General features: G+C 48.1%; 1 protein-coding gene across 3 annotated transcripts in view; it reads right to left on the bottom strand.

Annotated features, from left to right (window-relative positions):
- Window positions 1–583: 583 nt before the first annotated feature.
- The window catches only part of LOC137413737 (WD repeat-containing protein 20), a 31,504-nt gene continuing 5,360 nt past the window's right edge, over window positions 584–26,727 (bottom strand). Inside the window, exons 2-4 of one of the 3 annotated variants that reach the window (XM_068099175.2) lie at window positions 12,108–12,290; window positions 5,059–6,315; window positions 584–2,583 (exon numbers count right to left, since the gene is read on the bottom strand). In XM_068099175.2, coding sequence (XP_067955276.1) covers window positions 2,530–2,583; window positions 5,059–6,315; window positions 12,108–12,290 — 1,494 coding nt within the window. In that variant the 3' untranslated portion in view covers window positions 584–2,529. The remainder of the gene's footprint in view (window positions 2,584–5,058; window positions 6,316–12,107; window positions 12,291–26,727) is intronic. The other 2 variants (XM_068099185.2, XM_068099182.2) reach the window with 2 other exon arrangements.

Genomic DNA, 26,727 nt, shown 5'->3' with positions numbered 1-26,727 from the left:
AGTTGAACCGGTCCTCTCAAACTTCTGAACCCATAACTTGATAGCACGAACAGACGGCACATTTCCATGTTGTTGAACATTGAAATGGAGTTTGAATAGACGTTGTGCAGCAGTTGCACGATCATTATTCTTGTAAAAAGCTTTGATAGCGAAAGCGCGTTCTTCACCCGACCAGTTCCACATGGTCACTCAAGTGTTTTGCCTGCAAAAAATAAAACGAAACCAGTTAAAAAAAAAAAAAAAAAAATGCATGTTATGGACTTTATTCATTATCATGAATGAATTTATTTTGAAATACAATTTTTTATTTCCTTCACACGAATTTCCAAAATGACCACATTTCTGGCTCACCCTGTATATATACAGGCTTGGCATTTAATATGGAATTTTTTTTTTGTGGGGGTGAACTTACTTTTCAAGATGACTTAGAACCAAAAGTTCATTGGAATTATGTTGAAATTATTCTAGATTTTGTTAATGTGACCTTTAAAAGAAACAAAAACCACATTTGACATTTCGAAGCAAATAAATTGATCCTTGAAAGTGATGTAAACCGATATCGAACTCAATTCACGGACAGTACTGTGTTAAACTTCTGTGCGTTTTCCAGAAGTATCTCTTTATTTTGCACATTAGCCAAAAAAATTTTCAACAAAAACAAAAGCTAAATTATGACTGGGATTACGGACAGTAAAATTACAGTTCAGTACTTCGTGTAACGCCCACGAGCATTCAGGAGAGCACGTACACATTGAGGCATGCTGTTCACGAGATTTGCCAAGGTTTGGACAGGAATCGCTTGCCATGCAGTGTCAATAGCCTGCTGCAATTCACGCACAGAGGCAGGCTGCTGGTCCAAGTTGTCGATTTGATGCGTTAGTTCTGCCCACAAGTTCTCGATCGGATTCATATCCGGGGACATGGCAGGCCACTCCATATGCTCTACACCACGGTCAGCAAGAAAGTGTTGGATCATGCGAGCATGATGAGGCCGTGCATTGTCATCTTGGAAGACAAAGTTTCCTCGAAAGGCTGCACGAACAAATGGAAGCAATGTTTCTTCCAGAATGGCCCTGTGCTTTGAACTGGTTCAGGTTTCCATTCAGAACAACCTGGTCAGTTTTGCCCCCTGCATGAATAGCAGCCCAAACGGTCACCCCACCACCTCCAGCTTGGACTCTTGGCACTATACAATCTTCGTTGTAGGCTTCATGCACTTGTCTGCGCACTCGGACGCGGCCATATTGACGATAGACCAGAAATCTAGACTTGTCACTGAAGATCACGTGATTCCAGTGTCCTGGCTGCCATTGACGGTGCTCTCTGGCCCACTGCAATCGGTGCTGGCGGTGTTGTCTGGTCAGACGTGGCTTTCTCAGGGGACGCCTGGCACGATGGCCTGCTTGAACCAGTCGTTGGTTGACTCGCCTTCTGGATACAGGCACATTTGTCAGTTGCTACCACTCAGCCCTAAGCCGATTAGCTGACTTGGTATGGCCATTGCGGACTAACCGGTGCAGCTGGCGATCATCCCTCCTTGTGGTTCTGTGGGGACGTCCTGACCTCGGTATTGGAGTAGGGACACCCCTCTGAGCATTTCGTTTCAGGATCTTTGACACCTGACCTTGAGTGATGCCATACTGCCGAGCAATAGCATGCTGTTTCATGCCGGAATTTCGTAAAGCCACCACTAAATGACAAACAGCATTGTCGAGTTGACGGACCATCTCCAGGGGAAGCGGCAATAACTTTTGTAGACGTGCAGCAGTTGTTCTCCACGAATACAGAACGCAACAACCCTTATATACCCGATTGTGAAGCCAATCGTGAAATGTACCTGTCCGTACATTTTGTCACGCCACCTGTGATATAATCCTGTTATTGACTTCTTGCTGTGACAAACAATCAGTGACATGGTTCTTTTAACAAAGAAATCACCGAAGCGTAAAAGAAACTTACCAGATTGATATACCGAGTTCAGAAAGTAAACCCAAGTCAAGAAAAAAAAAAAATTCCATATTAAATGCCAAGGCTGTATATATATGTATGTGTGTGTTATCCAAAAATACATCATTATTGTGAATGAAAATAACTCCGCTTATAAATAACAACATTAGGTATTATTAAGCAAAGGAGTATTATTTAATAATAGATACATTTATTTCATACTCCCGTTAGGATAAGATTTTAAGTGCAAACATCTAGTGAAACAACTCCAAAGAGCTGTCTCGATCGATCTTCCCATCATCGTTTTAAAATGTCAGAAGCATCTCGACCGCCCTGCTTGTCCCACAGCACCGAGCAGTTGAAGCAAACTTTAGGCCTTCAATTTGGTCGCTCCACTGCTTGAAATAGAAGGGCAAAAGGGCAGTGTTTTTGGTATGTGGGGGGTGAAGGGAGAGGGGGAAGAGTAGTTGATGGAGCCCCATCCCCTCATTTTCTAGATGAGTTATCTTGGGCCTTAGCTCAAGGAAGGCACCCTCGACATGATTCGATTTTCATTGACTCCGTTTCTCGTCTTCACGGCATTCACACGACTGTTCCGCTTGGAGAATTTCCAGGAGGAGAGAGTGTGTTCACGACCTGAAAGGATATGGATTGGATGATAGGAAGCAGTGTTGGTAAGTGTGGTACCACCTGATACTTTGTGGCTAAAAATCCAGCACAGGCTAAAATCAGAAGATTAAACCTGTAGCACAGGAGCATTCGTTTAAACCTAGCAACAAAATGTTGAAAGTTGATTTCGTTTTCAGGAAAGTTGTTTTGTTGTCTATCTAATACCATGGAGCAAAGCAAAGTCCCCAAACATCCCACTTGAGGAAAACTCAGAAACCAAGATGGCCACCATTGCAATTCACGAATATCAGGAAAACACAAAAAGTCACAACTTTGTTATTAATGTCATAGGAAGATGACAATAATAACAGAACAATGATGAGACAAAATATCACTCTTTTACCCATATTTGTACTTGCACGAATAACACAAATAAATTTTACAAAACGTAGTCGCTTCTCATGCTTTGGGTAATAGGTTATAGCTACTTTTCTTCAAGCAATTCATTCGGTGTGAAGCTCTCTCTGTCATCGGTTTGTGGCAAACCTTGTGCCACTACAGGTTAATGCCACGACAGATCCTACCAGTACTGGTAGACCATGACATGAGATATGCACACTTGACTCGAAGCTGTCTAGCCTGGGTTTGAATGTCGACTGGTGTTTTCAGGTGTGGCGTGTGCCGTCTCTTGGATATACGTTAAATGGGTGTTCCATCTGCCTGCACCATGAACAAATTACAAATTCCTGCAGAGATTACACCAGAGACACAGTTGCGTGTCAGGGCACTGGATCAGAAACACAGCTGTGTCCCCAGCAAATGATGCTACAGTACCTGCAGCCATGTACTGCATACGAAAGACAAAGTAGATTATCATTACAATTTCCTCTCATCTTTGTATGAATAAACACAAGTATTTCACACCATTATTCGGTAAGTTTCTTCTACTATCCTTTAACTGATTACATCTTTGGGAATTCCACCCCAACCATCCTCCCTGAAATATGAACATCCATTTATTTTAAACACCAGAGCAACTAATGCACTACTTCTTCACTTCACTGGTACAATGCCTTCTGTGGGTTAGGGCAGGGATTTGTAATTTGCTCATGGTGCCGCCGATAGCTCGCCTACTCTTCGTGAAGTACACTGTGGGATCTTTAACATCTACCAATTAATACCGGCAGACGGGACACCCAGTTTAACGCCCACCCGAGGGACGGCACACACATTGATGAATCACCCTGCCTGTGAACGGGATGACAGTTTATAGCTGGGCCGAGATTCTAACCCAGCCTAGACAACTTGGAGGTGAGTGTGCATACCTCTAGGTCTAGACCATCCTGATAGCCAATTAATCAACTGATTCCATCCATACAGATCTCCTTAACCTGCCCTCAGTGAAGAAGACATTCAGAACATTGGGGAGCTTGCTGAGCCGCTAGCAGCACCGTACAGGGTCGTACAACATTTCTGCCTAACGCCACCACTTGTAAAGGTGAGATTCTGAGCTCCTTCCTGCACAGATAAAATGACCTTAGTGGCCCTTAGCCTCGAAAAGCAAAAGTAGATATTTGACCAATCAAACTGCAGCAACTTGCTGATGTTGGAAATACCCAGATGCCCTAAAAACCCTCTGACGCCCAAGCAAAGGAACACTGTAACTATGGCTTTACTGTTTACATAGTTTAATGTGACAGCACCGCCAATGATAACAATCACTTTGCTTTAGATTCAGTTCCGGATGTTTTAACCATCAAGTTTTCTTCATCAGGGACTATGTGGGCAATAAGTAACAGTTTGCCCATATTATGCTGGGCGAAGATCCCTCAGGGGTTGAAACGTCAGACCTGAGCTTTACCCCAATGTGCTTGCCGTAGTTACATAGTTAGCCAGTTAAAGCACAGCAAAGGACCTTTCGTCCCATCTCGCCCGTGCTGAGTCCCCTGCCAGCTTTCTGGATACCAAGCAGCGCTCTCAAAGCTTTGTGGTACGTGGTGGTGGCGAGGGCATGAGATGGCTGGGGGAGGAGTATTTGGGGGGAGGAATTGGTAGAACTATAACAGCACTCAATAGCCACCAATAGGCCGGATACAGATTCAGATCTTCACCGAAATGGAATCAATTCATCCTTGCCACACCTAGCCTGTCCACCAAGTTTCATCCGAATCTGTCCATAATGTTTTGAAATATTCTCCTCACAGACAGACAGACAGACAGACAGAAGTGAAAACGTAACCTCTGTCCACCTTTGGTGGAGGAGGTAATGAAGGAGATGAGTGGAGGGAGGGCAGGGGGAGTTAATGATAATGAGAAGGGGAAGGAGAATGTTGAGGATAGGGGAAGGGTGAGGAGAAACATAGCAGATAAGACCACCCCCTCGAGAACACAGGGAAAAGTTGGTGGTGCTTTCACGTTGAAGTAAAAACGTTCCAAAATGCAATTTGTTAAGTAAGATAGAGGCACTGTTGTCGTGTGAAATGCAGTGTTAAGTATACTCACCGATCGACCAGGACGCACCCAAGTGCAGATGAAACCCTCTTGGCAAGCAGTAACTACGCAGTCCTCCAGAAACTGAAGCACCGTGAGACGCTCACGTGCAATCTTTTTGCACACCAAGGGTTCTAAAAGAGGCACCTCATCAATGTGTGGACACGCAGGGCTCCCGAGCAGTCTTGAAGAATCAGATCGGCTCTTGGACAACGAGAGTATTTGCCGCTGTGATGACGATGATGTTTGTGTACGTTCACTACTTTTGCTGGAGGCACGTCCGATGCTGCAGTTGCGCTTGTGCTCTTTCTCACTATGACGTTCCCTGGTGTGGTCCTGGAGTGTCATTGTGGCAAAGTGACCAACTCCTATTGCTAGGCCACCATCCTTTAACCCCTTTGTTCGGCCTGAGATGACCGAATGAGGCAGCGAGTTTGAGCGTGGCAGAAAGTTTACAGGTGAAGAATTGGTGAAGATGGGTGACGTAGAATAAGTGATGTTCGTCTGGGTACGGGCATGTGACAGCGGTTGGTGGGGAAAGAGCACATCTTCCGTTAAGTCCCAGAGACACAGTTGCGTGTCATGGCCCACCGAACCAAAGCGGTAGGTGACAGAGAGGGAACAATCGTCTGCTTGTTGCGAGAGTCGTGACAGCGTGCTGTTGGCTCGGCTTTGCCGGCACATCACACCCTCTCTTCCAAATTCCTCGTCACTGCCACTGAAGTCCAGTGGCTCCATATCCTTGATGCTTGTAGTGTAAGGGTCAAAGGCCACCACGCTCACCCATGACCGGTGACCATGTCCACGGGCTACTACTCGCCTCTCAACAAATGACCACACCGTCACAAGATCATCCTCACCGCCCGTTGCGATGTAGCATCCGTCTGGGCTCCAGCACACGCACAGGAGACCCCCGAAGTAGCTGCGCATCGAGCCATAAAGTTCCATGTGCTCAAAATGAAAGACACGGAGAAACCCATCTTGGCTAGCACAAGCAAGGTAAGTGCTATCTGGGGAGAATGCAAACTCATTTATGGCTCCACTACCCACTGCCCAGCGTAGCAGTGGATTTCGTACTGATTTGCTTTTGCTCGTGTAAATGGTAAAGGTTTCGCCGTGCTTCAGCTGTGTGTAGCCAGGTGCCACGGAGCCGCACGCCAGCTCTTCGTTATACAGGTACATCTGCCCGCTGGCGTGAGACACCAAGAAAAGGCTTTCACTAGCAGGAAGCCACTTGATGCATGTCACCCGTGTCTTATCAATCAGCCTCTGTGACAAAAACATGCGAAAGATGGAATAAAAGCAATGCAGGGAAGGCACGAGCGATAGGGAATGCAACACATTTGAAGTCGTTAGGCAATATCAACAGTGCAAAACCAACTCGTTGTTGGCCCTGTGGTTCAAGGCCATCGGTATGAATTCCAAGTTACTCTCATCATTTCATCATAATGCATTTGCTTCCGAGCTCTCTAATCTCGGTTTGGTTTTTGATCTGACTGCAAAATGGCATGTTAGTGATTCACAGGAAGAGCGTTGAATCACTGAGTGAGCTGTTGCTCGGATTGTCATTGAGCTTGCTATCCGTCTGCGAGTATTAGCTGGTGTACGTTAGAGATCTTATGGCGTCTCAATGAAGAGCCCTTATGTGCAGGAGAACTGCATCAGCAGTACAGACAGGCCTCAGTGATGATGTAACGAGCAGGGCGAATCTTTAATTGAATCCCAGTCCAATAAGCATTTAGCAATGTCGACATTTTGGCATCTTATGGAGACCTTTTTTATTTTAAATAAACACGCTTACCCTATTTGCTGGTCCTTAGCTCTTTAATTTGGCCTCTACATCACGTCGAGTAATAGTGACCCGACGGGAAACCAATTTCAATCGACTCAGGGATGTCAAATCAAAATATCTATATCACAATATCCAATCAGTTTTTAGCATGCTTGCCTTTGTAGTGGTTGATTCGAGGTTTGATATCTGCAACATCAAACTAAAATTGTCAGGCCTGCAAATGGGTGATGCATTGAGGAGTACACCGTTCGGAGGAGACATGAAGGCGTTTCGAGTTGTCTGTAAGAATGGCCGTGGTAACAAACCCATGGCATATTTTTTAGAAAGGAGAAGCTTTTGAGTCAGTATAACATCTGCCCAGACTCTGTGAGACAACCTTGCAAGTGAAGTACATAAAGGAATATAATACATACTAGCAGGAGGACCCGGCGTTGCCTAGTGATGTTCTAATCCTGTTGGCATCTTGAATAAATACATTTGAAATTCCATTTTTTTGTGGGTGCCTAAAACACTTCCCTATGCACACTAAGGAAAAATGTACATTTAATATTATGATATCACACACACACACACACACACACACACACACACACACACTAACCTGAGATAATTTATTATTACCTTTCACATAGCTACAAATTCTCAGGCACCATAGAGAGATTTTCAAAATCCCCCCCAAAAAATCGAACTTAATTTTTTTTTTTTTTTTCAAAATATTTCTTTTTTTTGCCTAAAACACTCCCGGCACTCAGTGAAGAACCTCTGAAAGTTTGACGAAGACCGTTCAGCCATCTCTGAGAAAGATGGCGACACACAGATAGACAGACAGACAGACAGACAAACGACTCTTTTATAGTAGATATTCATGGAATGGATACTGGTGAATGTGCACTTGATGTTTCTTGGTTACGTTTTGCTGATCTATAAATATGGTGCCATTCATGAAGAAGAAGATGTACCACCAAACTCGACAGCTTCCGGAAGAGGTTTATTTGTTATGTCGAAAAGTGTGAAGAGGTTTATTTGTATTTCTTTTATTTAATGGAAGAGGTCAATTTGTATTTAAATGTCTGGTAATTGCTTTGTATTCATTCTTACGTATGTATACTTGAATATACCTGTCATTAATCAAAAAGGTTTACGCAGTATAGAGCGATTTTAAAAGGGGGAAATCCCCCAAAGAAATCTAAGTTTTTTTCTTCAAAATTTCCATTTTTTTCTTTGCCCAAAACACTCCCCAGCACTCACAGATGAACCTCTGAAAGTTTAACAAAGATCCGTTCAGCCATCTCTGAGAAAGATGGCGACAGACAGACAGACAAATGGCTCTCTTATAGTATAGGTTAGAGTAGTAGCAGGGTGGCTAAGCAAAATTATTGTGCACTTCTGACAAAAGCATGAAACTTGGCACAAACCTTCCTTGGGGTCCAATGAACAATCCTAGAAGGGGTGCCCAAAAATCCGAACATGTTAATGACGTCACTTAGGCCATGCCCCTTTTTATATATTATGTAACTATGTCATAATAATAAGTTCATATAAACATGTCAAGTTTAGTATCAAATTAAAGCTCATGACATGTACATTGCCATAAAGATACTTAAAATGTATTCCTTTTCTTCAGAGGGTATCTATAGGTCACTAAAGGTCACTTAAGGTCATGCGGAAGGGTATGTCAATCTAAACATACTACGTTTGGTATCAAAATTCAGCTAATGGCATGCACAATGTGATTATAAGAACAAAAATATTGTATCAACTGCAAGGAGAAGCAAGGACATAATATCATTGTTTTGAGTGCAGGAAGGTCGTATCTGCAATAGCTGTTTTGTGTTATATTTTTTGAAATATGTGTGTAAGAAAGAATCCATAAACCATTAGCAAGTGTTGCAATTTGCACAAGACAATGACCCTTGACATGGTTCCATTACCGCTGACCAAAAACATAGAAAAAGTAAAGTGACAAAAGGCAGCTATTTACTTATGACGTTCTTGCATGCACATGACGATATCGTATAGTCATTTCAGTAGGTACGTTACCAACTTTTTCTTCTATGATATTCCTTATCTGGAAACGTACATACTTATAATGGCACTACAACAATGCCTGAAAGTCACTTGATGGACCTACAAGTTCCACGACATGGATAACAAAGACCTGTGCAAGAAAGTCCTGCTGAGTGACACTTGCAGTTCGCCGAGCATAATGGCAGCTTTTTTCAGCCACACTTTAGCAGTTCTCTGCAGGCCTTGGATACTTCAGGCAGTAGGGTCCAGACTGGCTTCCAGGTGCTGTCAGTTATAGTCCAACCAAAGCCCTTTGGGGCTGGAGCATTCTGTTGTGGCTGTAGACTGGTGGGCCAAAGGCCAAAGAGGCCTTTGCGTAGAATGGGAGGGCAGACCAAGCCCTCTTCCTCAGAGCGCTTGCAGACAGCACTTGCCAGCTGACTTTCTATGTCAATCACCCTATCAAAGCTAACACTAATAAATTGTCTGTATAAGGCATTCACCATTTTCTTACTTCTGGTAAGTGTATGGGTGCTCAGTCCTACATAGAGTAGAGTTCGCCGAGCAATCAGCTGGAAAACTACCTGTGAAGTTGAAAGAGTTCCATTCGGCGCATTCTCTTCGAATCAGCTTTGCCACATTAGCCATTGACAAAACCTCTGCTTCAAAATCACGGATGCTTTCGACGATTTCCATGGAGCGCATGCAGGTCAGAGTTTAAAGATGAAGGTGCCATCCTCTACACAACTTTCAATGTAGGATACCAGTTCTGCAAATGCTTGGCCTTCAAGTACTTTTTGTTCATTGCAGGTACTCTCTGTACTAGCTAATTGGACGCTTCTGTAGCGGTTTCTGTAAGCTGTCAGACACTCGAAATGATACCTGGCTTCAATTGCCACTACGTCGCCTTCAGAAATCCTAGTCAGAAGTGTTGTATCATTGAGTTCCCTTGCCATCGTCCTTAAATTTTGGTCCATGTTCATAGTAGCACATTCATGCAGTTTGCCTGTTATCTCTGAGCAAAAAATGCACGAGCCTTGACTGGTATTCCCAGTTGATTTGCGCTTCGATTTCCTTTCTCCTTGGTCTTCCTGTTGTTGACCAACATCTTCCCGACGCCTTTTTTCCAACCTGTCTTTTGCTCTTCGCAACTTGGAAAGAGTAAACTTGAGATGGTACGCCTTATGCCATTTGGCATGATTTTGAAAGAATTGTTCAGCTGTTCCTTCTCCCTTGAAATCAATCTCCACAGGTAGGGCTTGAATTTCTCTGAAGTCTTCAACAAACTTTTAAAAAGTTGAGTCGACTTGCAGTCCACTAATTTGAAGGCTGTCTGCAAGACATTTCCAAGGGCCTGTACCTTCTTGGCAGATCACACAGGATTCCCAGTCCATTTTGTACTTGGTAGAAAAGAGTGTATTGATTATTACAAATGTGATATGATCTGGTTTACTCGGGCCAAAGGTGGCAATTTCGAAAATTTAGTTAATAAATATAATATATGTTGTTAATGTTCTTCACAAACAAACAAACAAAAAAAACCCCCATAAATGCACGATGGGCTGCCTGAGTTTTGCCTGAGTTTTTGCCTGAGCAAAAGGCCTGCCTGCCTGAGCAAAAGGCCTGCCTGCCTGAGCAAAAGGCCTGCCTGCCTGAGCAAAAGGCCTGCCTGCCTGAGCAAAAGGCCTGCAAAAGGCCTGCCTTTTTGCCTGCCTGCCTGAGTTTTGTTTTTTAGGGCTAGCTTTTAGGCCTAGCATTCGTCTTGCAAACCAGACAGGAAAATCTCTCATTTTAACAGATTACGCTCAACATTATTATTTACTACGTGTAACATCACTTGAATCACCAAAATACCAAGTCAGCATTGTCAAAACTATCTTCACAAGCATTGAAATCAATCTCAGATTTGTTCGCGTATAAGTACCCGTTATCCACTCTTGGTACTGACATTTTCGCTTGATTTGCGTTTAATTTAGCAACTAAACGCGTTTTCGCGGCAACCCAAAAATGCACTCATGTTTAATTAAAGAAAAAAATGGACGATATGGCAAAATATGTTTTAAAAGGGGGCGTGGCCTATGACGTCATTAAGCTGGTCGGATTTTTTGCCACCCCTTCTGAAATTGTTCTTCACATCCCAAAGTCGGTTTGTGCCAAGTTTGGCAACTCTGCTATAGAGCGGTTCTACATTGGCATGATGGGCCAAATAGCTTCTTCCTTTGCCGGTTTCCTTGTGTTCTCATTTACAGGAGAACCTCGGCTAGCCTAGGTGGAGCTATTTGCGGTATGCACTTGCCTGGCAAAATTATTTTTCTTATCAACTGATATAACAGCTACATAGCTTAGTGCACATAGCTATTTATTATAGGACTTTGTGAAAACGACTTGCACTGCATAACTATTCCTTAGCAGTGATCTTACTGAGTATTCAGCAGTATGTGCATCAATGGTGGCTTTCTCAGCATTAATGTGTGCCACCACACTCACTTCTGAGGTGTCAAGCCTGGGTTTGACCGCCATCTTGGTGTTTCGCAGGCAGGGCGATCCATCAATGTGTGTCCCATAAATTCATCAATGGACGTCAAACTTGGCATCCTGAATGCCAGCATTAGTCGGTGGACGATAAAGATCCTCCTGAAGAGTAGGTGGGTTACCACCACACCACGAACAAATTCCAAATTCCTGCTCTAACCTATGAGGGGACACTGCATCAGTGGCACAGCTGCACCACCAGCAAATGATGCTACCCACAGCCACATGCTGCTTACAAAAGAAGAGGAAGAAGAATATCTGCCAACACTTTTCTACACGTGCAAAAAAGTTCGCTGTGCTAAACTGGTTCGGCGAATTGTTCAGCTAAACGAGGTTTTAATGCACATATCGATCGTACTACTTACTATACGTCCCTTTTCCTGCTTGAAAAAGCCTGGTGTTGGCTTAGCGGTTAGGGTGCTGGCTTGAGATCCTGGGTTCGAATCCCGGTTGATCGCTGAATTACCGCAAGGGGGTTTGACTCAGCCTGTCATTTTTCCGAGGTCGACAAATTGAGTACCAGTTCACTGGTAATTCCCTGTGTGTCGCAAGAGGCGACTAACAGGGTTGGTGGCAGGAAGGGCATCCGGCCATAAAACATTGCTCCAAAAAGGGGACCAGGGTGCCCAAAAAAGGCCAACCCCTGCTCTGCGGGGAAAAAATGGCCTCTAAAGGCGGTTCTTTTTCTTGCTTGGAACCACTTGAAAAGAACCGATTCGGTTAAACTGACCTCCTCATTGAAGAGTTTGCTGTTCTCCTTCCTCACAGGATCGACAAGCTGCACCTGGCCGGTGGTGAATCCCACAAGGAGGAAGACGCTCTCTGGACCCGCTGCCAACTGGTTGATGTCGTGACACGTGGGCTGCGTACCCTTGTATATCCGTTTATCGATGGGCTTGTTGAGATCCACTGCCTGTCCATGACAAATCACATTTCAAATTCAGGCATGTACACATGGAAGATCAAACAGGATCATAGAACCAGGTACCTCCTCTTATTATGCAGAGCATCACTCTGCCTTGTAGGATCTTTATGTCTGCATGTGTAATCCGAACCCCTTGTCTCTACCATACAAGTGCAGGTGTGTGTGTTTGTGTGTTTCTATTTTAGTGAGAGATTTTGCTGCAGCGTTCTCTTCTCAGAGGTAGCATTGAATTCTCTATCTCAAATTGCCCTGAGGGCATCAAGAGTCAACCATAGCATGGACTTTTCCAGTAATGTAGACCAGACCACACCAGGAAAAAACAGAGGCAGACTGTCCTCTTCCCGAAGGTAATGAGCCAGCTCGTTGTGCCACCGTAATTCATTTTCATTCTCATTCTCTCATTCTCATTCTCTCATTCTCATTCTCTCATTCTCTCTCTCTCTCTCTCTCTCTCTCTCTCTCTCTCTCTCTCTCTCTCTCTCTCTCTCTCTCTCTCTCTCTCTCTCTCTCTCTCTCTCTCTCTCTCTCTCTCTCTCTCTCTCTCTCTCTCTCTCTCTCTCTCTCTCTCTCTCTCTCTCTCTCTCTCTCTCTCTCTCTCTCTCTCTCTCTCTCTCTCTCTCTCTCTCTCTCTCTCTCCAAATACAAATAATTTCTCACATTTCAGCTGGATTTGAATTCACATGCTTTGGATGTCAGATTCATGCCACTTCCATATATGTGGTTTGGAGTGTTTGGGTATAAGTGAGTTGCATGTTTAGTTATGTTTGTGTATCTTTGCATGGAGTATACATGTATGCGTTTTAATGTAATTAGCCCGTCCCCATGCAGCGGAGACGGGGTTTTGCAATCACTTCTGTGTGTGTCCGTCTGTCTGTCTGTCTGGGCCGTAACTTTTTTTTAAAAACCATTTCAGCTTTTGTCATCAAACTTTCAACAAAGCTTTATAATGAGAATATGGAGAAGAGAAATTAAAATTTTGGTCAAAATGTCAAAGGTCAGCATCACATAAAACCACCAATTTTCATCCAAATGACCTGAAATTTTAATAATTTGCATAGTGGGTCACTGAATTGGTTCACCAATCAAAATCTAGAAGTCGATTGCTTTATTTTAAGATCAAAAGGTCAAAAGTCAGCATCACATAAAATCGCCAATTTTCATCCAAATGACCTGAAATTTTAAGAATTTGCATAGTGGATCACTGAATTATTGGTTCACCAATCAAAATCTAGAAGCTGATCGTTTTGTCATTTTAAGATCAAAAGGTCAAAGGTTGCTTTTTTGCATATTGCTTTTGAGGTCAAAAGGTCAAGGTCGCCTAAAATCGTCAATTATTTTGTATTTTTTCGCTGTTTTCATCATGTTTAGTATATGGAAGAAGAAAAAAAACTGAATACAAAGCGGATCTGGACGGGCTTTGCATTTTCAGATGCTTTCTAGTTTCATGTTGATTTTGTGGGATAAATATCAGAATGCACTGCAGCACTAAACGGATAGTAAAATGCAAAGGTTTACCAAACCACTTGCAGTTAGGCCTGCACAAGCACAGCTAGAATTTAAGTCGAAGTAACACCTGATCCATCACATTTCCTCCAATGCATTGCGCACACCACGGTTTACAAAGGTTACAAAAAGCACAACAGATTCCACCAAGACATGATTACACCGTAACATAGTAGATTTTTTTCATGGTGGAAAAACACGGTAATTGGGCAATCTTCTATTGCTCTCAGATCTGACTGTTTTCCACTACCCAGACTCAAATCCTGATACGGTGGGGATGGCAAAGTGGCGTATTAATTATTTCATGCCAAGGTTCATGGTCCCTTATTCCCTCAGCATCCTGTATGCTCATTACAGAAGTGCCCACTGATGGTTATTTCGATAGAAAACCTGCGTGTGTGCACAACATACACTGGCAAAACACACACCCAACTAAGGGTGTTGATCGCTATTGACAAGGGGGGAAAATTAGCTGGGTCGGGATTCAAACTTACGCTAGACAGCTTAAAGGTGAGTGTGCGTTACGAATGGGGGTTATGCCTTGAATAAATGTCACAATTGAGTCACAAGAATGTCAGGGGCAATATCACACATCACACTTAAAGCTAAGGCCAGGAGAAATGACATGAGGCCCCAAGACATAAGCTAAAAACAATCCATGTACAGTCCACAAACCTTTATGGCTAGAAACATCGGACAACCCATTAACACATCATTCATGAGTAGCGACTCTTTTGAGTGCCCTACCTAGAACTAAGAGGCCTAACAAGTTGAAATGGCTCAGATCTGATGGTATGTGGGGAATGCGATAAGCATAGAATGCATCAAGGACGTCGGGTTTGCTTCAAATTTCTTTCAGTTTAGTGTTAAACAGCAGTAACCAGTTAAAAAAGGTAATCAAAACATTGGAAACAAGCGTTACGCCTCGGTCCCCCGTCGGTGAAATGATGCGAGTTGACAAAGTGGAAGACGCAAGGCGGCCATCTTGGATTTTGACGTGGCGACCCAATTTTCAATAGCGTTCTTCCTTATGCGGAGATACACCCACACACCAAATTAGAAGTTGGTACTTCGCTTATTTTTCAAGATATTCATCTCACAAGGTTCAGACATACATGGCGGCCGCCATCTTGGAGTATGACGTGGCGACCCAATTTTCAATAGCGTTCTTCCTTGTGCCTAGATACACCCACACACCAGATTAGAAGATGGTACTTCGCTTATATTTCAAGATATTCTTCTCAAGATTCAGACATACATGGCGGCGGCCATCTTGTATTTTGACGTGGCGACCCAATTTTCAATGGCGTTCTTCCTTATGCCGAGATACACACACCCACCAGATTAGAAGTTGGTACTTCGCTTACTTTTCAAGATATTTCGCTCACAATGTTTAGACATATATATGGTGGCGGCCATCTTGGTTTTTGACGTGGCGACCCAATTTTCAATAGCGTTCTTCCTTATGGCGAGATACACCCACACACCAAATTAGAAGTTGGTACTTCACTTATTTTTCAAGATATTCATCTCACAAGGTTTGGACATACATGGCGGTGGCCATCTTGGATTTTGACATGGCGACCCAATTTTCAATAGCGTTCCTCCTTATGCCTAGATACACCCACACACCATATTAGAAGTTGGTACTTCGCTTATTTTTCAAGATATTTCGCTCACAAGGTTCAGACATATATATGGTGGCGGCCATCTTGGATTTTGACGTGGCGACCCAATTTTCAATAGCGTTCGTCCTTATGCCGAGATACACCCACACACCAAATTAGAAGTTGGTACTTCGCTTATTTTTCAAGATATTCATCTCACAAGGTTCGGACATACATCGCGGCGGCCATCTTGGATTTTGACGTGGCGACCCAATAGATACACCCACACACCAGATTAGACGTTGGCACTTTGCTTATTGTTCGAGATATTTCGCTCACAAGTTTCAGACATATATATGGTGGCGGCCATCTTGGATTTTGACGTGGCGACCCAATTTTCAATAGCGTTCGTCCTTATGCCGAGATACACCCACACACCAGATTAGAAGTTGGTACTTCGCTTATTTTTCAAGATATTCATCTCACAAGGTTCAGACGTACATGGCGGCAGCCATCTTGGATTTTGACGTGGCGACCCAATTTTCAATAGCGTTCTTCCTTATGGCTAGATACACCCACTCACCAGATTAGAAGTTAGTACTTTGCTTATTTTACAAGATATGCAGGTTACAAGGTTCAGACATACATGGCATCAGACATACATGGTGGCGGCCATCTTGGATTTTGACGTGGCGACCCAATTTTCAATAGCGTTCTTCCTTTTGCCGAGATACACCCACACACCAAATTAGCAGTTGGTACTTTGCTTATTTTTCAAGATATTCATCTCACATTTTTCAGACATACATGGCGGCGGCCATCTTGGCTTTTGACGTGGCGACCCGATTTTAAACAGCGTTCTTCCTTGTGCCTAGATACACCCACACACCAGATTAGAAGTTGGTAGTTCACGTATTTTTCAAGATATGCACGTTACAAGGTTCAGACATACATGGCATCAGACATACATGGCGGCGGCCATCTTGGATTTTGACGTGGGTTGCACCCACACCAAATTCGAATGCGGTCCTTCGCTTACGCACGCACGACCGCATGCACGACCGCACGCACACCCGGACGGACGGACGGACACACGGACGGAGGGGAAAGCCATAGTCCCCCTTTCGCTCCGCTGAGCGACGGGGGACAATAATTAACAGAATATTTTGTGATTATAATTATTTTTACTTCCAGTAGGTGTGCCCCACGAAACGCCATTCTGAGCTATTAATACACCATAACAAGGAGGTTGACCAAGGCGGAAAACCCCCTTGGGGAGGTGGGCAAGTTAAGTCACTACAATCTTCATCGTGTGATCCTTAGACCCCCTGGCAAGTTTGGTTTAGATTGGGCAAGTAACGACCAAATATATCACGTTCAGACAGACACCAAATTGTGTATTTTAGTATGATTATGTAACTAGACAAGCCCTCAAGTGTTGTCAAGGGGCACTCTCAAATGCCAGTCGACACATGCTATAGAGTGGTACGTGATGTGGGGGGAGGGAGGGGGAAGGAGGGAACAATAGATATGGTGTCACCGTACTCCAAAAAGTGTGGTCGGACATGTCTCCGCCATCCCTCAGCGATTAAGGCCCAAGCACCACAAACACCACACACACACACACACACACACACACACACACACACACACACACACACACTCTCACACCAGACCACCTACTATTGAACAAGGCCATACTCGAAAAATGTATTAATAGAAGAATCAAATTGTCCACAGCCTGGATAGACGACAAAAAATCTTTGGACAGCGTCCCACATTCATGGATGATAGAATGCATGCAATTGTACAAGATCAACCCCCAAATAATCAAACGGATTGAGAAAGCAATAGAGCTTTGGAATACCACATTGATACTGCAACACTCGGAAGGAAATATTTAAATACAAGGAGTGACGTTACGTTGCAGGATCCCCCAGGGACACCGCCTTTTGCCCCTCCTATTTTGCCTAGCCCTGAACCCACGGAGAGCTGATTAATGAGCAAGGACCTGGATACACCCTAATGTCCAATAAAAGAACATCCAAAGAAACCAGAAAGATGACATATCTACTGTTTAAAACTCTGCACCAAACGACGAAAAAATTGGGAGAACTCAGATTAGTAAAACAGTACTCCTCGATGACATCCAAATGTAATTTGGCAGAGATAAGCATGCCAAGTACACTCCGTGCAGGGTAAATCAACAAAAACGCATAACATAAATATCGACCGAGATACAACAATGCAGGAGCTAGAGAAATAAGAATCATGCAAATGCAGTAACTTGGGAGTCACCAAATTTGTTACAAACAAATGCACGAAACAATTGCCAAAGAATACCTGTGTAGAATGAGGGTGATCCTGAAAACATACCTTTCTCCAAGCAACAAAATGAAAGCTATTAACCAACACGCAATACCAGTATTCCAGCATACAACACACAACAACAACAGGCATTTTAAGGCCATTTTCCCTGCTAGAGCAGATGTTAGCCTTGCGGTCCCCATGACAATCTTCTCCATTTTGCCCTATTTTCTGCATCTCCCCTTGTTAACCCCCTTGCCCGCATTTCTTCTTCCACCATCTTTAGCCAAGTCTTTCTCGGTCTTCCCCGTCCTCTATTTCCTTCTAACATTCATTTCCATCACTCTTCTCAACCAGTCACTTTCATCCTTCCTCAACACATGACCAAACCATCTCAACCTGTTCCTCTTCACAGCATCAATCACAGGCTCTATTCCCATCATCTTTCGCAATTCATCATTTGTCTTCCCCTCTCTCAACGATACTCCACACATCCACCGAACCATTCACATTTCCACCCTTTCCAGCCTTCGTTGCTGCTCTACGTTCATTACCCATGTCTCTCTCCCATAAATCATAACACTTCTCACACATGCACCATACACCATACACCTTTCCCTTCAGCTTCAGCGACACTCTCCTCCTCGTCAGCACGCCACTCAGTTCCCGAAACTTCTTCCATGCACATCTCACTCCAGCAACCGTTGCCGAGTCTGATCCACCTTCTCCATTCAGCATGTCTCCGAGGTAGCAAAATGTTTTCACACCTTCCAGCTTCACGCCGTCTCCAAGATCCAACTCAACATTTCCTCCATCTGCAGCTCCCTCTGTGCACACCTTACATTTGAATGTAGCTGCCACACTGGTTAATGACCCTCTCAGACCACTACATTTTTGATGAACCCACTCAGTGCACATTGTACATTGAATGGAGTTCACTCCGACATCCTTCCTGCACACAGCACACGGCCACTTCCCAGTTCTTTCCACCTCACCACATGCTTTACCACTTGCCATCACCTTCGTCTTTCCGATATTCACCTTCAGACCTTTATTCTCCAGCATAGCTGCGGAATAAACTGGCCACAAGCAGAAATCCAGAAATGGGTTATCAAAACAAGGAAGCTCCTCACTATCCACAAAATGTTCCACAAAAACCAGTACATCCTGAGAATGTACCTGCCGAGATGACAAGGACGTAGTGGCCTGATGGAATTCAACCAAGTGAACAAAATGACAACAGTAGTTAAACTGACTACAGAATCCGATTTGTAAGCAAACACGAAGACAGCAAGCCAGAGAAGATATCCCTAACCCACATAGCAAAAACAATTCCAATGACAGGTGCAAATGGAATATGCCACACATGAAAGCGAAAGAGCAATGAATACAGCTCCAACAATGAAAAAAAATAAACCGAAATGTCTACAGGTATACACCAACAACTGGGAAAACGAGAAAAGAGCAAGAAAGTATATAAAAAAAAGAGTAGGAATGATTGGGAGTAGACAAAGATGGCTCTTTGGAATGGTTAAGAAGAGGTCAGCTGAACTGGGATGGACAACAAATCATTATAAATGCCCAAGACCAAGGACACTAAACCAATGGCTTTAAGAAAACGGCGGGACTAAGTCAATCGGACAAGTGTAGTAGGTTCTGCAAGGTAGAAGCAAAGTACGAGGCACCTCCTATCAGGATGTAGAAAACTCATGTCAGAACAGCTGTACACCCAAAGGCACAACAACGTATGTCGAGTAATCCACTGGCACATCTGAAGAAATTTAAATATTTCAGTTCCAGAAAACCCATGGAAACATGAAACAAAAGCAATCACTGAAAACATCCCATAATGATCCCATCGGGAATGAACATATAAAACAAAGCACTGCGACCAGATATAGAACTGAGGCACAAAAAAAAGAAAAGAAGGCATTGCTAATTGAGGTGTCAGTCCCCAGAGATTTTGGCTTAAACAATGCAGAAATCAATAACATGATGACACACACAAAATGAAGTGAACAAAATCCTGTAAGCTGAAGAGAACTGAAATTGTACCAGTGATAATTGGAGCAACAGGCATGAAGAAGAATCTTACGAGAATCTTACAAAAACCATCCCTGGTAATATTAGGACAAACCCATCCGAGGTCTATTTAACGTCCATCCGAGGAACGGCACACACATGGGCAAAGGTGGGCACGGTTAATCAAAAAGTTAACTTCGTTAACCGTTAACCAAAAAGTTAACTTCGATAACCGTTAATCAGTTAATTCGTTAAAAATGTAACGAAAGTTATCGATAAACCGTTAACGTTAATTTTTACGATAAAAAAAACAAAAGAAAGCAGTTTTTTGCTCGCAAACCACCTAAAAAAGTGCCAAAACTAAAATAAGCCTTTTTGGGTCTTTTTAAGGGCTTTAGAACATGGGCCGGCCTTACATGTTAAGGCCCGATAAAAAAAAAATTGCGGGGCCCACATACCACACTATAGCACAGCACAGCACATTACAGCACACTATAACACAGCACAGTACAGAACAGCACATTAAAGCACACTATAGCACAGCACAGTACAGAACAGCACATTACAGCACACTATAACACAGCACAGTACAGAACAGCACATTAAAGCACACTAGAGCACAGCACAGTACAGAACAGCACATTACAGCACACTATAACACAGCACAGTACAGAACAGCACATTAAAGCACACTAGAGCACAGCACAGTACAGAACAGCACATTACAGCACACTATAGCACAGCATAGTACAGAACAGCACATTACAGCACACTATAACACAGCACAGTACAGAACAGCACATTACAGCACACTATAGCACAGCATAGTACAGAACAGCACATTACAGAACACTATAACACAGCACAGTACAGAACAGTGAAGAGCAGGGCTCTTGCTTGAGACGGACGAAGTGACGGGCAAGACACAAACTCGTCCGAGAAGATGTTTATTGTAAAAACCAACTCGGGAACTCTGAAAAGCCCGTTTATCGGGCTGCATATATGTATATCAAAACCAGAAAGCACAACCGAAACCGAAAGCCAAGCCTCTCAGGCGAGGCGCGCTTTGGTGGTCACGTGACCGACAGGTGCAAAGGATTATAACCGCACGCGCGGCACGCTTTGGTGGTCACGTGACCGGCCACTCCGGCGCCGTGGTTTGCCCGCCGGTTACGTCACTGGCTGGAGCAAGGAGATTCTGTTGCTGGTCTCGCTTGGGGGACCCATGGGTCGCTACACACGCCCCCCCAGAATGGACTTGATCCAGGAAGGTCAACCTGAGGTGGGTCTGGATGACCTGACCGAAACGACCCCTGGCCAGACGCGGGGGGGGGGGGGGGGGGGGGGTCCGGTGTGGTGGCGGGTGGTCAGACGGTGGGGGTGCAGTGGACGGGGGGCGGCCGCGCCGCGGTGGGAGAGCCAGCCGTGGCGGCTGGCCGACGTCCATGTGGGCCGGCTTGAGGCGGTCCAGCGAAATCCGGTCCGCCCGGCCGCCGATGTTGACAATGAAGGACGTGTTGTCCCGTCGTAGGACCCGGAAGGGTCCGTCGTATGGTGGCCGGAGCGGCCCCCGGTGCGCGTCGTGGCGCACGAAGACGTACTCCGCCGTGCGGAGTGCTGGGGGGACGTAGGATTGGGGGTCGCCGTGGCGGGAGGTGGGCACCGGGGCGAAACGTCGGGCGGCCTCCTGGAAGTCCGTGCGCTGGCGCGCGGCGGACCATGGGCTGGTGGTGTCGGGAATGAACTCGCCCGGTACGCGGAGGGCCTGGCCGTACACCAGCTCGGCGGTGGATGCCTGGAGGTCCTCTTTGGGAGCCGTGCGGAGGCCCAAAAGGACCCACGGGAGCCGGTCGGCCCAGCCGTCGTCCTGGAGGCCGGCCATGAGTGCGGCCTTCATGGAGCGGTGGAACCGCTCGCACAACCCGTTGGCCTGGGGTGGTAGGCCGTGGTGCGGTGCAGGGTAACGCCCAACGCGCGGGCGACTGCGCCCCATAGTTCGGACGTGAACTGTGGGCCGCGGTCCGACGAGATGTCCGCTGGTGCACCGAAACGCGCGACCCAGGTGGCGATGAACGCCTGGGCCACGTCGGCAGTGGTGGTGGAGGCGAGGGGCACGGCCTCCGGCCACCTGGTGGTCCTGTCCACCATGGTAAGCAGGTGGGTGAACCCCTGCGATGGGGGAAGGGGACCCACCAGGTCCACGTGGACGTGGTCGAACCGTCGCTCGGGCACGGTGAAGGGAGCCAGCGGAACCTGGGTATGACGGTGGACCTTGGACCGCTGGCAGGGTGTGCAGGCGTTGGCCCAGTCGCGGACGTCCCGTCGCAGCCCATGCCAGACGAAACGCACCGCCACCAGCCTCTGGGACGCCTTCCGGCCCGGGTGAGAGAGGCCGTGGAGCGAAGCAAAAATGCGACGCCGCCAGGTGACCGGCACAACGGGGCGAGGTCGGCCTTGGGAGATGTCGCACAGCAGGACTGTGTCCGCGAAGGGGACGTCAGCCAAGCGGAGGCCCGTGTCCACCACCCAGAGCGCCTGCACCGTGCCGTCGGTGGCCTGGTCCGTTGCCATTAGGGCGAAATCGACGCCGAGGTGGACGGCGTTGGCGCCGGCTCGAGAAAGGCAGTCGGCCACGGCGTTGTCCTTCCCGGCGACGTGCCGGATGTCCGTGGTGTACTCCGACACGGCGGAGAGGTGGCGCTGCTGGCGGGCCGACCACGGCTCCGTGACCTTGGCCATGGCGAAAACCAACGGCTTGTGGTCGACAAAAGCTGTGAACGGGCGGCCCTCCAGGAGGTGGCGAAAATGGTGGACGGCTAGGTACAGCCCGAGGAGCTCGTGGTCGAAGGTGCTGTACTTCAACTCATTGGGCAGGAGTTGCCGGCTGAAGAACGCGAGCGGCTGCCAGGCCCCGTTTACCCATTGTTCATGGACCACGCCCACGGCGTAGTCGGAGGCGTCCGTGGTGAGGGCGATGGGAGCCTGGGGTACCGGGTGGGCCAGCAGCGTGGCGTTGGCGAGGGCCCGTTTTGCACCGGTAAAAGCAGCGTCCATGTCCGTGGACCAGACAACGTCGCGTTTCGCCGGCTGGCCGCGGAGGGCGGCGCACAAGGGCCGCATGAGTTGCGCAGCTCGGGGCACGAAGCGGTGATAAAAGTTCACCATCCCGAGGAACTCCTGCAGCGCCTTGACGGAGCGGGGGCGCGGGAAAGCGGCGATGGCCTCGACTTTGGCCGGTAGCGGCACAGCGCCGGTCCGGGTGATGCGGTGGCCCAAAAAGTCGATCGTCGCCGCACCAAAGTGACATTTGGCCGGGTTGACGATCAATCCGTGCTCGCTGAGGTGGCCGAACAGCGTCCGGAGGTGGAGGAGGTGCTCGGCTCTGGACGTGCTGGCGACGAGGATGTCGTCCAGGTAGGTGTAGAGGAACGGCAAGTCGCGCAGCACGCCGTCCATCAGGCGCTGGAACGCCTGTGCCGCGTTTTTGAGGCCGAAGGGCATCCGGAGGAATTCAAAGAGGCCGAAAGGTGTAATAACGGCCGTCTTCGGGATGTCGGCCAGGCGGACGGGCACCTGGTGGTACCCCCGAATCAGGTCCACTTTTGAAAAAATGGTCCGCCCCGCCAACCGGGCGGAAAAATCCTGGATGTGTGGGACGGGGTACCTGTCAGGGGTAGTGGCGTCGTTAAGGCGGCGGTAGTCGCCGCATGTCCGCCATCCGCCCCCCGGCTTCGGGACGATGTGCAGCGGCGAGGCCCAGGCGCTGTTGGAGCGCCGCACGATGCCGAGGTGCTCCAGCGTGGCGAACTCGGCCTTGGAGACGGCGAGTTTGGCGGGATCGAGACGGCGAGCCCGGGCGTACACCGGCGGGCCCGTAGTGGGGATGTGATGCTCGATGCCGTGACGTACCGTGATGGCCGAAAACGTCGGTCGCGTGAGGGCCGGGAACTCCGCGAGGAGACGTGCGAAGTCGTCTGCCAATGGGAGGATGCAGGAAAACTCGGTGGGCGCGGAACGGCTCAAGGCGCATGCCAGGTAGCTGAAAGTTTCGGCGTTGACGAGACGCCGGCGTTTCACGTCGACCAGCAGCCCGTGGGCGCACAGAAAATCGGCCTCGAGCAAAGCCATGGGGACGTCCGCCGTCACGAACTCCCAGTGAAAGAGCTGGCTGCCGAAGCGGAGGGCGACGGTGCGTGGGCCGAAGGTGCGGATGGCGGAGCCGTTGGCCACGATTAAGGAGGGGCCGCAAACGGCGGCCCGCCTGTCCTCCGCCGAAGTGGGAATGACGCTCAGCTGGGCGCCGGTGTCGCAGAGAAAGCGCCGCCCCGACGCTTGGTCCGCGATGAATAGCAGGTTTCCGGAACGGCCGGCGTTCATTGCTGGTAGGGAACACCGGCCCGCCCGTTTCCCAACTTGCCGAACGTGCACGGGGGTCGACATGATCGGGCCTGCCGCCCGAATCTGGCGTGGAAATAACACCAGGCCGGGTCCGGCGGGGGCTACGGTCGACGCGTCGGGACCGGGCGACGCGGCATCGCCGCTGCCAGTCGCGCCGGCCCGGCGGCCTCCGGGAAGGAAACTGTGTCGCGGGCGCCGGGCGGGTGGGCGGGAGGGCTCCCGGCCGCCAACCCGACAAGCTGGCTCGCCGTTCCGGCGAGCTGGCTTGCCGAATCGATCTTGTCGGCCTCCTTGGCGAGGTCGCGGGGGTTCACGATGGTCGTGCCTGCCAGGGCGACCCGTACCTGGGCCGGGAGGTGGCGAAGAAAAAGCTCCCGAAACAGGAAATCCGAGGGGTGCTCGCCGAGCAACGCGAGCATGTAGTCCATGCGTTCGGACGGGCGCGTATCGCCGAGCTCAGGAAGGTTGAGCAGGCGTCGTGCGCGCTCCGCCGGGGAGAGGGCAAAAGCGCCCAGAAGAAGTGCCTTGATGGCGTCGTACTTGCCGTCAGCGGGCGGGTTCTGGAGGAAGCTCAGGCAGCGGGCGGCGGTCGCGGAGCCAAGCACGGCGACCACGTAATGGTATCGCGTGGCATCCTCCGTGATGCTACGCAGGGCGAACTGGGAGTCCGCCTGCGCGAACCAGACGGCGGCATGTGCTTCCCAGAAGGTGGGCAATTTGAGGGACACTGCGGTGTCCATCGCGTGTCGTAAATTCGGGGTCACCAGTGAAGAGCAGGGCTCTTGCTTGAGACGGACGAAGTGACGGGCAAGACACAAACTCGTCCGAGAAGATGTTCATTGTAAAAACCAACTCGGGAACTCTGAAAAGCCCGTTTATCGGGCTGCATATATATCAAAACCAGAAAGCACAACCGAAACCGAAAGCCACGCCTCTCAGGCGAGGCGCGCTTTGGTGGTCACGTGACCGACAGGTGCAAAGGATTATAACCGCACGCGCGGCACGCTTTGGTGGTCACGTGACCGGCCACCCCGGCGCCAAGGTTTGCTCGCCGGTTACGTCACCGGCTGGAGCAAGGAGATTCTGTTGCTGGTCTCGCTTGGGGGACCCATGGGTCGCTACAACAACACATTACAGCACACTATAGCACAGCATAGTACAGAACAGCACATTACAGCACACTATAACACAGCACAGTACAGAACAGCACATTACAGCACACTATAACACAGCACAGTACAGAACAGCACATTACAGCACACTATAGCACAGCATAGTACAGAACAGCACATTACAGCACACTATAACACAGCACAGTACAGAACAGCACATTACAGCACACTATAGCACAGCACAGTACAGAACAGCACATTACAGCACAGCACACTACAGCACAGCACAGTACAGTACAGAACAGCACAGTACAGAACAGCATATTACAGCACACTATAGCACAGTACAGCACACTATAGTACAGTACACTATAGCACACTATAAGTACAGTACACTATATAGTGTGGAGCTATGCTCTCACGATAAAGCCGGACAAAATGGACGACACCAGGAACGAAGTTTCACTGAGCTATTTATTTCTAGCTCAACTCAAAAACACTGCAAAGCCCGATAGCCGGTGCAATTTATAATCCGGCGGCAATTTATAATCAAAGTTCACCACACCAAAGCCACGCCTCTCAGGCACGGCGTGGTATGCAAATCGGTAAGCCACGCCTCTCAACGGGGCGTGGTATGCAAACCAAGTGTCCGCCTGGGCAAGGCAAGTCCGGGCAAGTCCGGACGAGCCCGGGCAAGTCCGGACGAGCCCGGGCAAGTGACCGCCCGCCGGTTACGTCATCGGCCGGTGCAAGGGGATTGTGTAATGCTTCCGGTAACCGCTACATGCGCCCCCCGAGAATTAACTTGCACCGGGAGAGTCAGTTTGAGGGGGGTCTTGATGACCCGGCCGAAACGACCCCTGGCGATTCGTGTGGGGGTGGTAGGTGGCGTGGCGGTGGATGGTCGGGCGGGGGGCTTGGTTGACGGGGAACGGCTCCGTCGTGGAGGAAGGGCCAACCATGGAGGTTGGTCGAGGTCCAAATGGGCCGGCTTGAGGCGGTCCACGGAGATGTGGTCCAGTTTGCCGCCGATGTCCACGATGAACGACTTGTCGACCCTCTTCAGGACCCAGAAAGGTCCATCGTACGGCGGCCGGAGCGGTCCCCGGTGTGCGTCATTCCGGACGAAAACGTACTCCGCAGTGCGAAGTGCTGGGTGGACGTGGGGTTGGGGGCAGCCGTGATGGGACGTGGGCACGGGGTCAAACCTCCTGGCGGCCTCCTGGAGGACCAAGCATTGGCGAGCCAGGCGAGCATTGACCAGGGGCCGGTGGCGTCGGGGATGAACTCGCCCGGCACGCGCAGTGGCTGGCCGTACACCAGCTCGGCGGTGGAAGCCTGGAGGTCCTCTTTAGGGGCAGTTCGGAGGCCCAATAGGACCCACGGGAGCCTGTCAGCCCAATCGTCGTCCTGGAGGCTGGCCCTGAGTGCGGCCTTCATCGAGCGGTGGAACCGCTCGCACAAGCCATTGGCTTG

Source organism: Myxine glutinosa, unplaced genomic scaffold (assembly GCF_964187855.1).
Source record: "Myxine glutinosa unplaced genomic scaffold, kmMyxGlut1.1 SCAFFOLD_1503, whole genome shotgun sequence".
Taxonomy (NCBI): domain Eukaryota; kingdom Metazoa; phylum Chordata; class Myxini; order Myxiniformes; family Myxinidae; genus Myxine; species Myxine glutinosa.
Note: the sequence above shows the minus strand (reverse complement) of the source record. Positions and strands in the feature narration are given on the sequence as shown.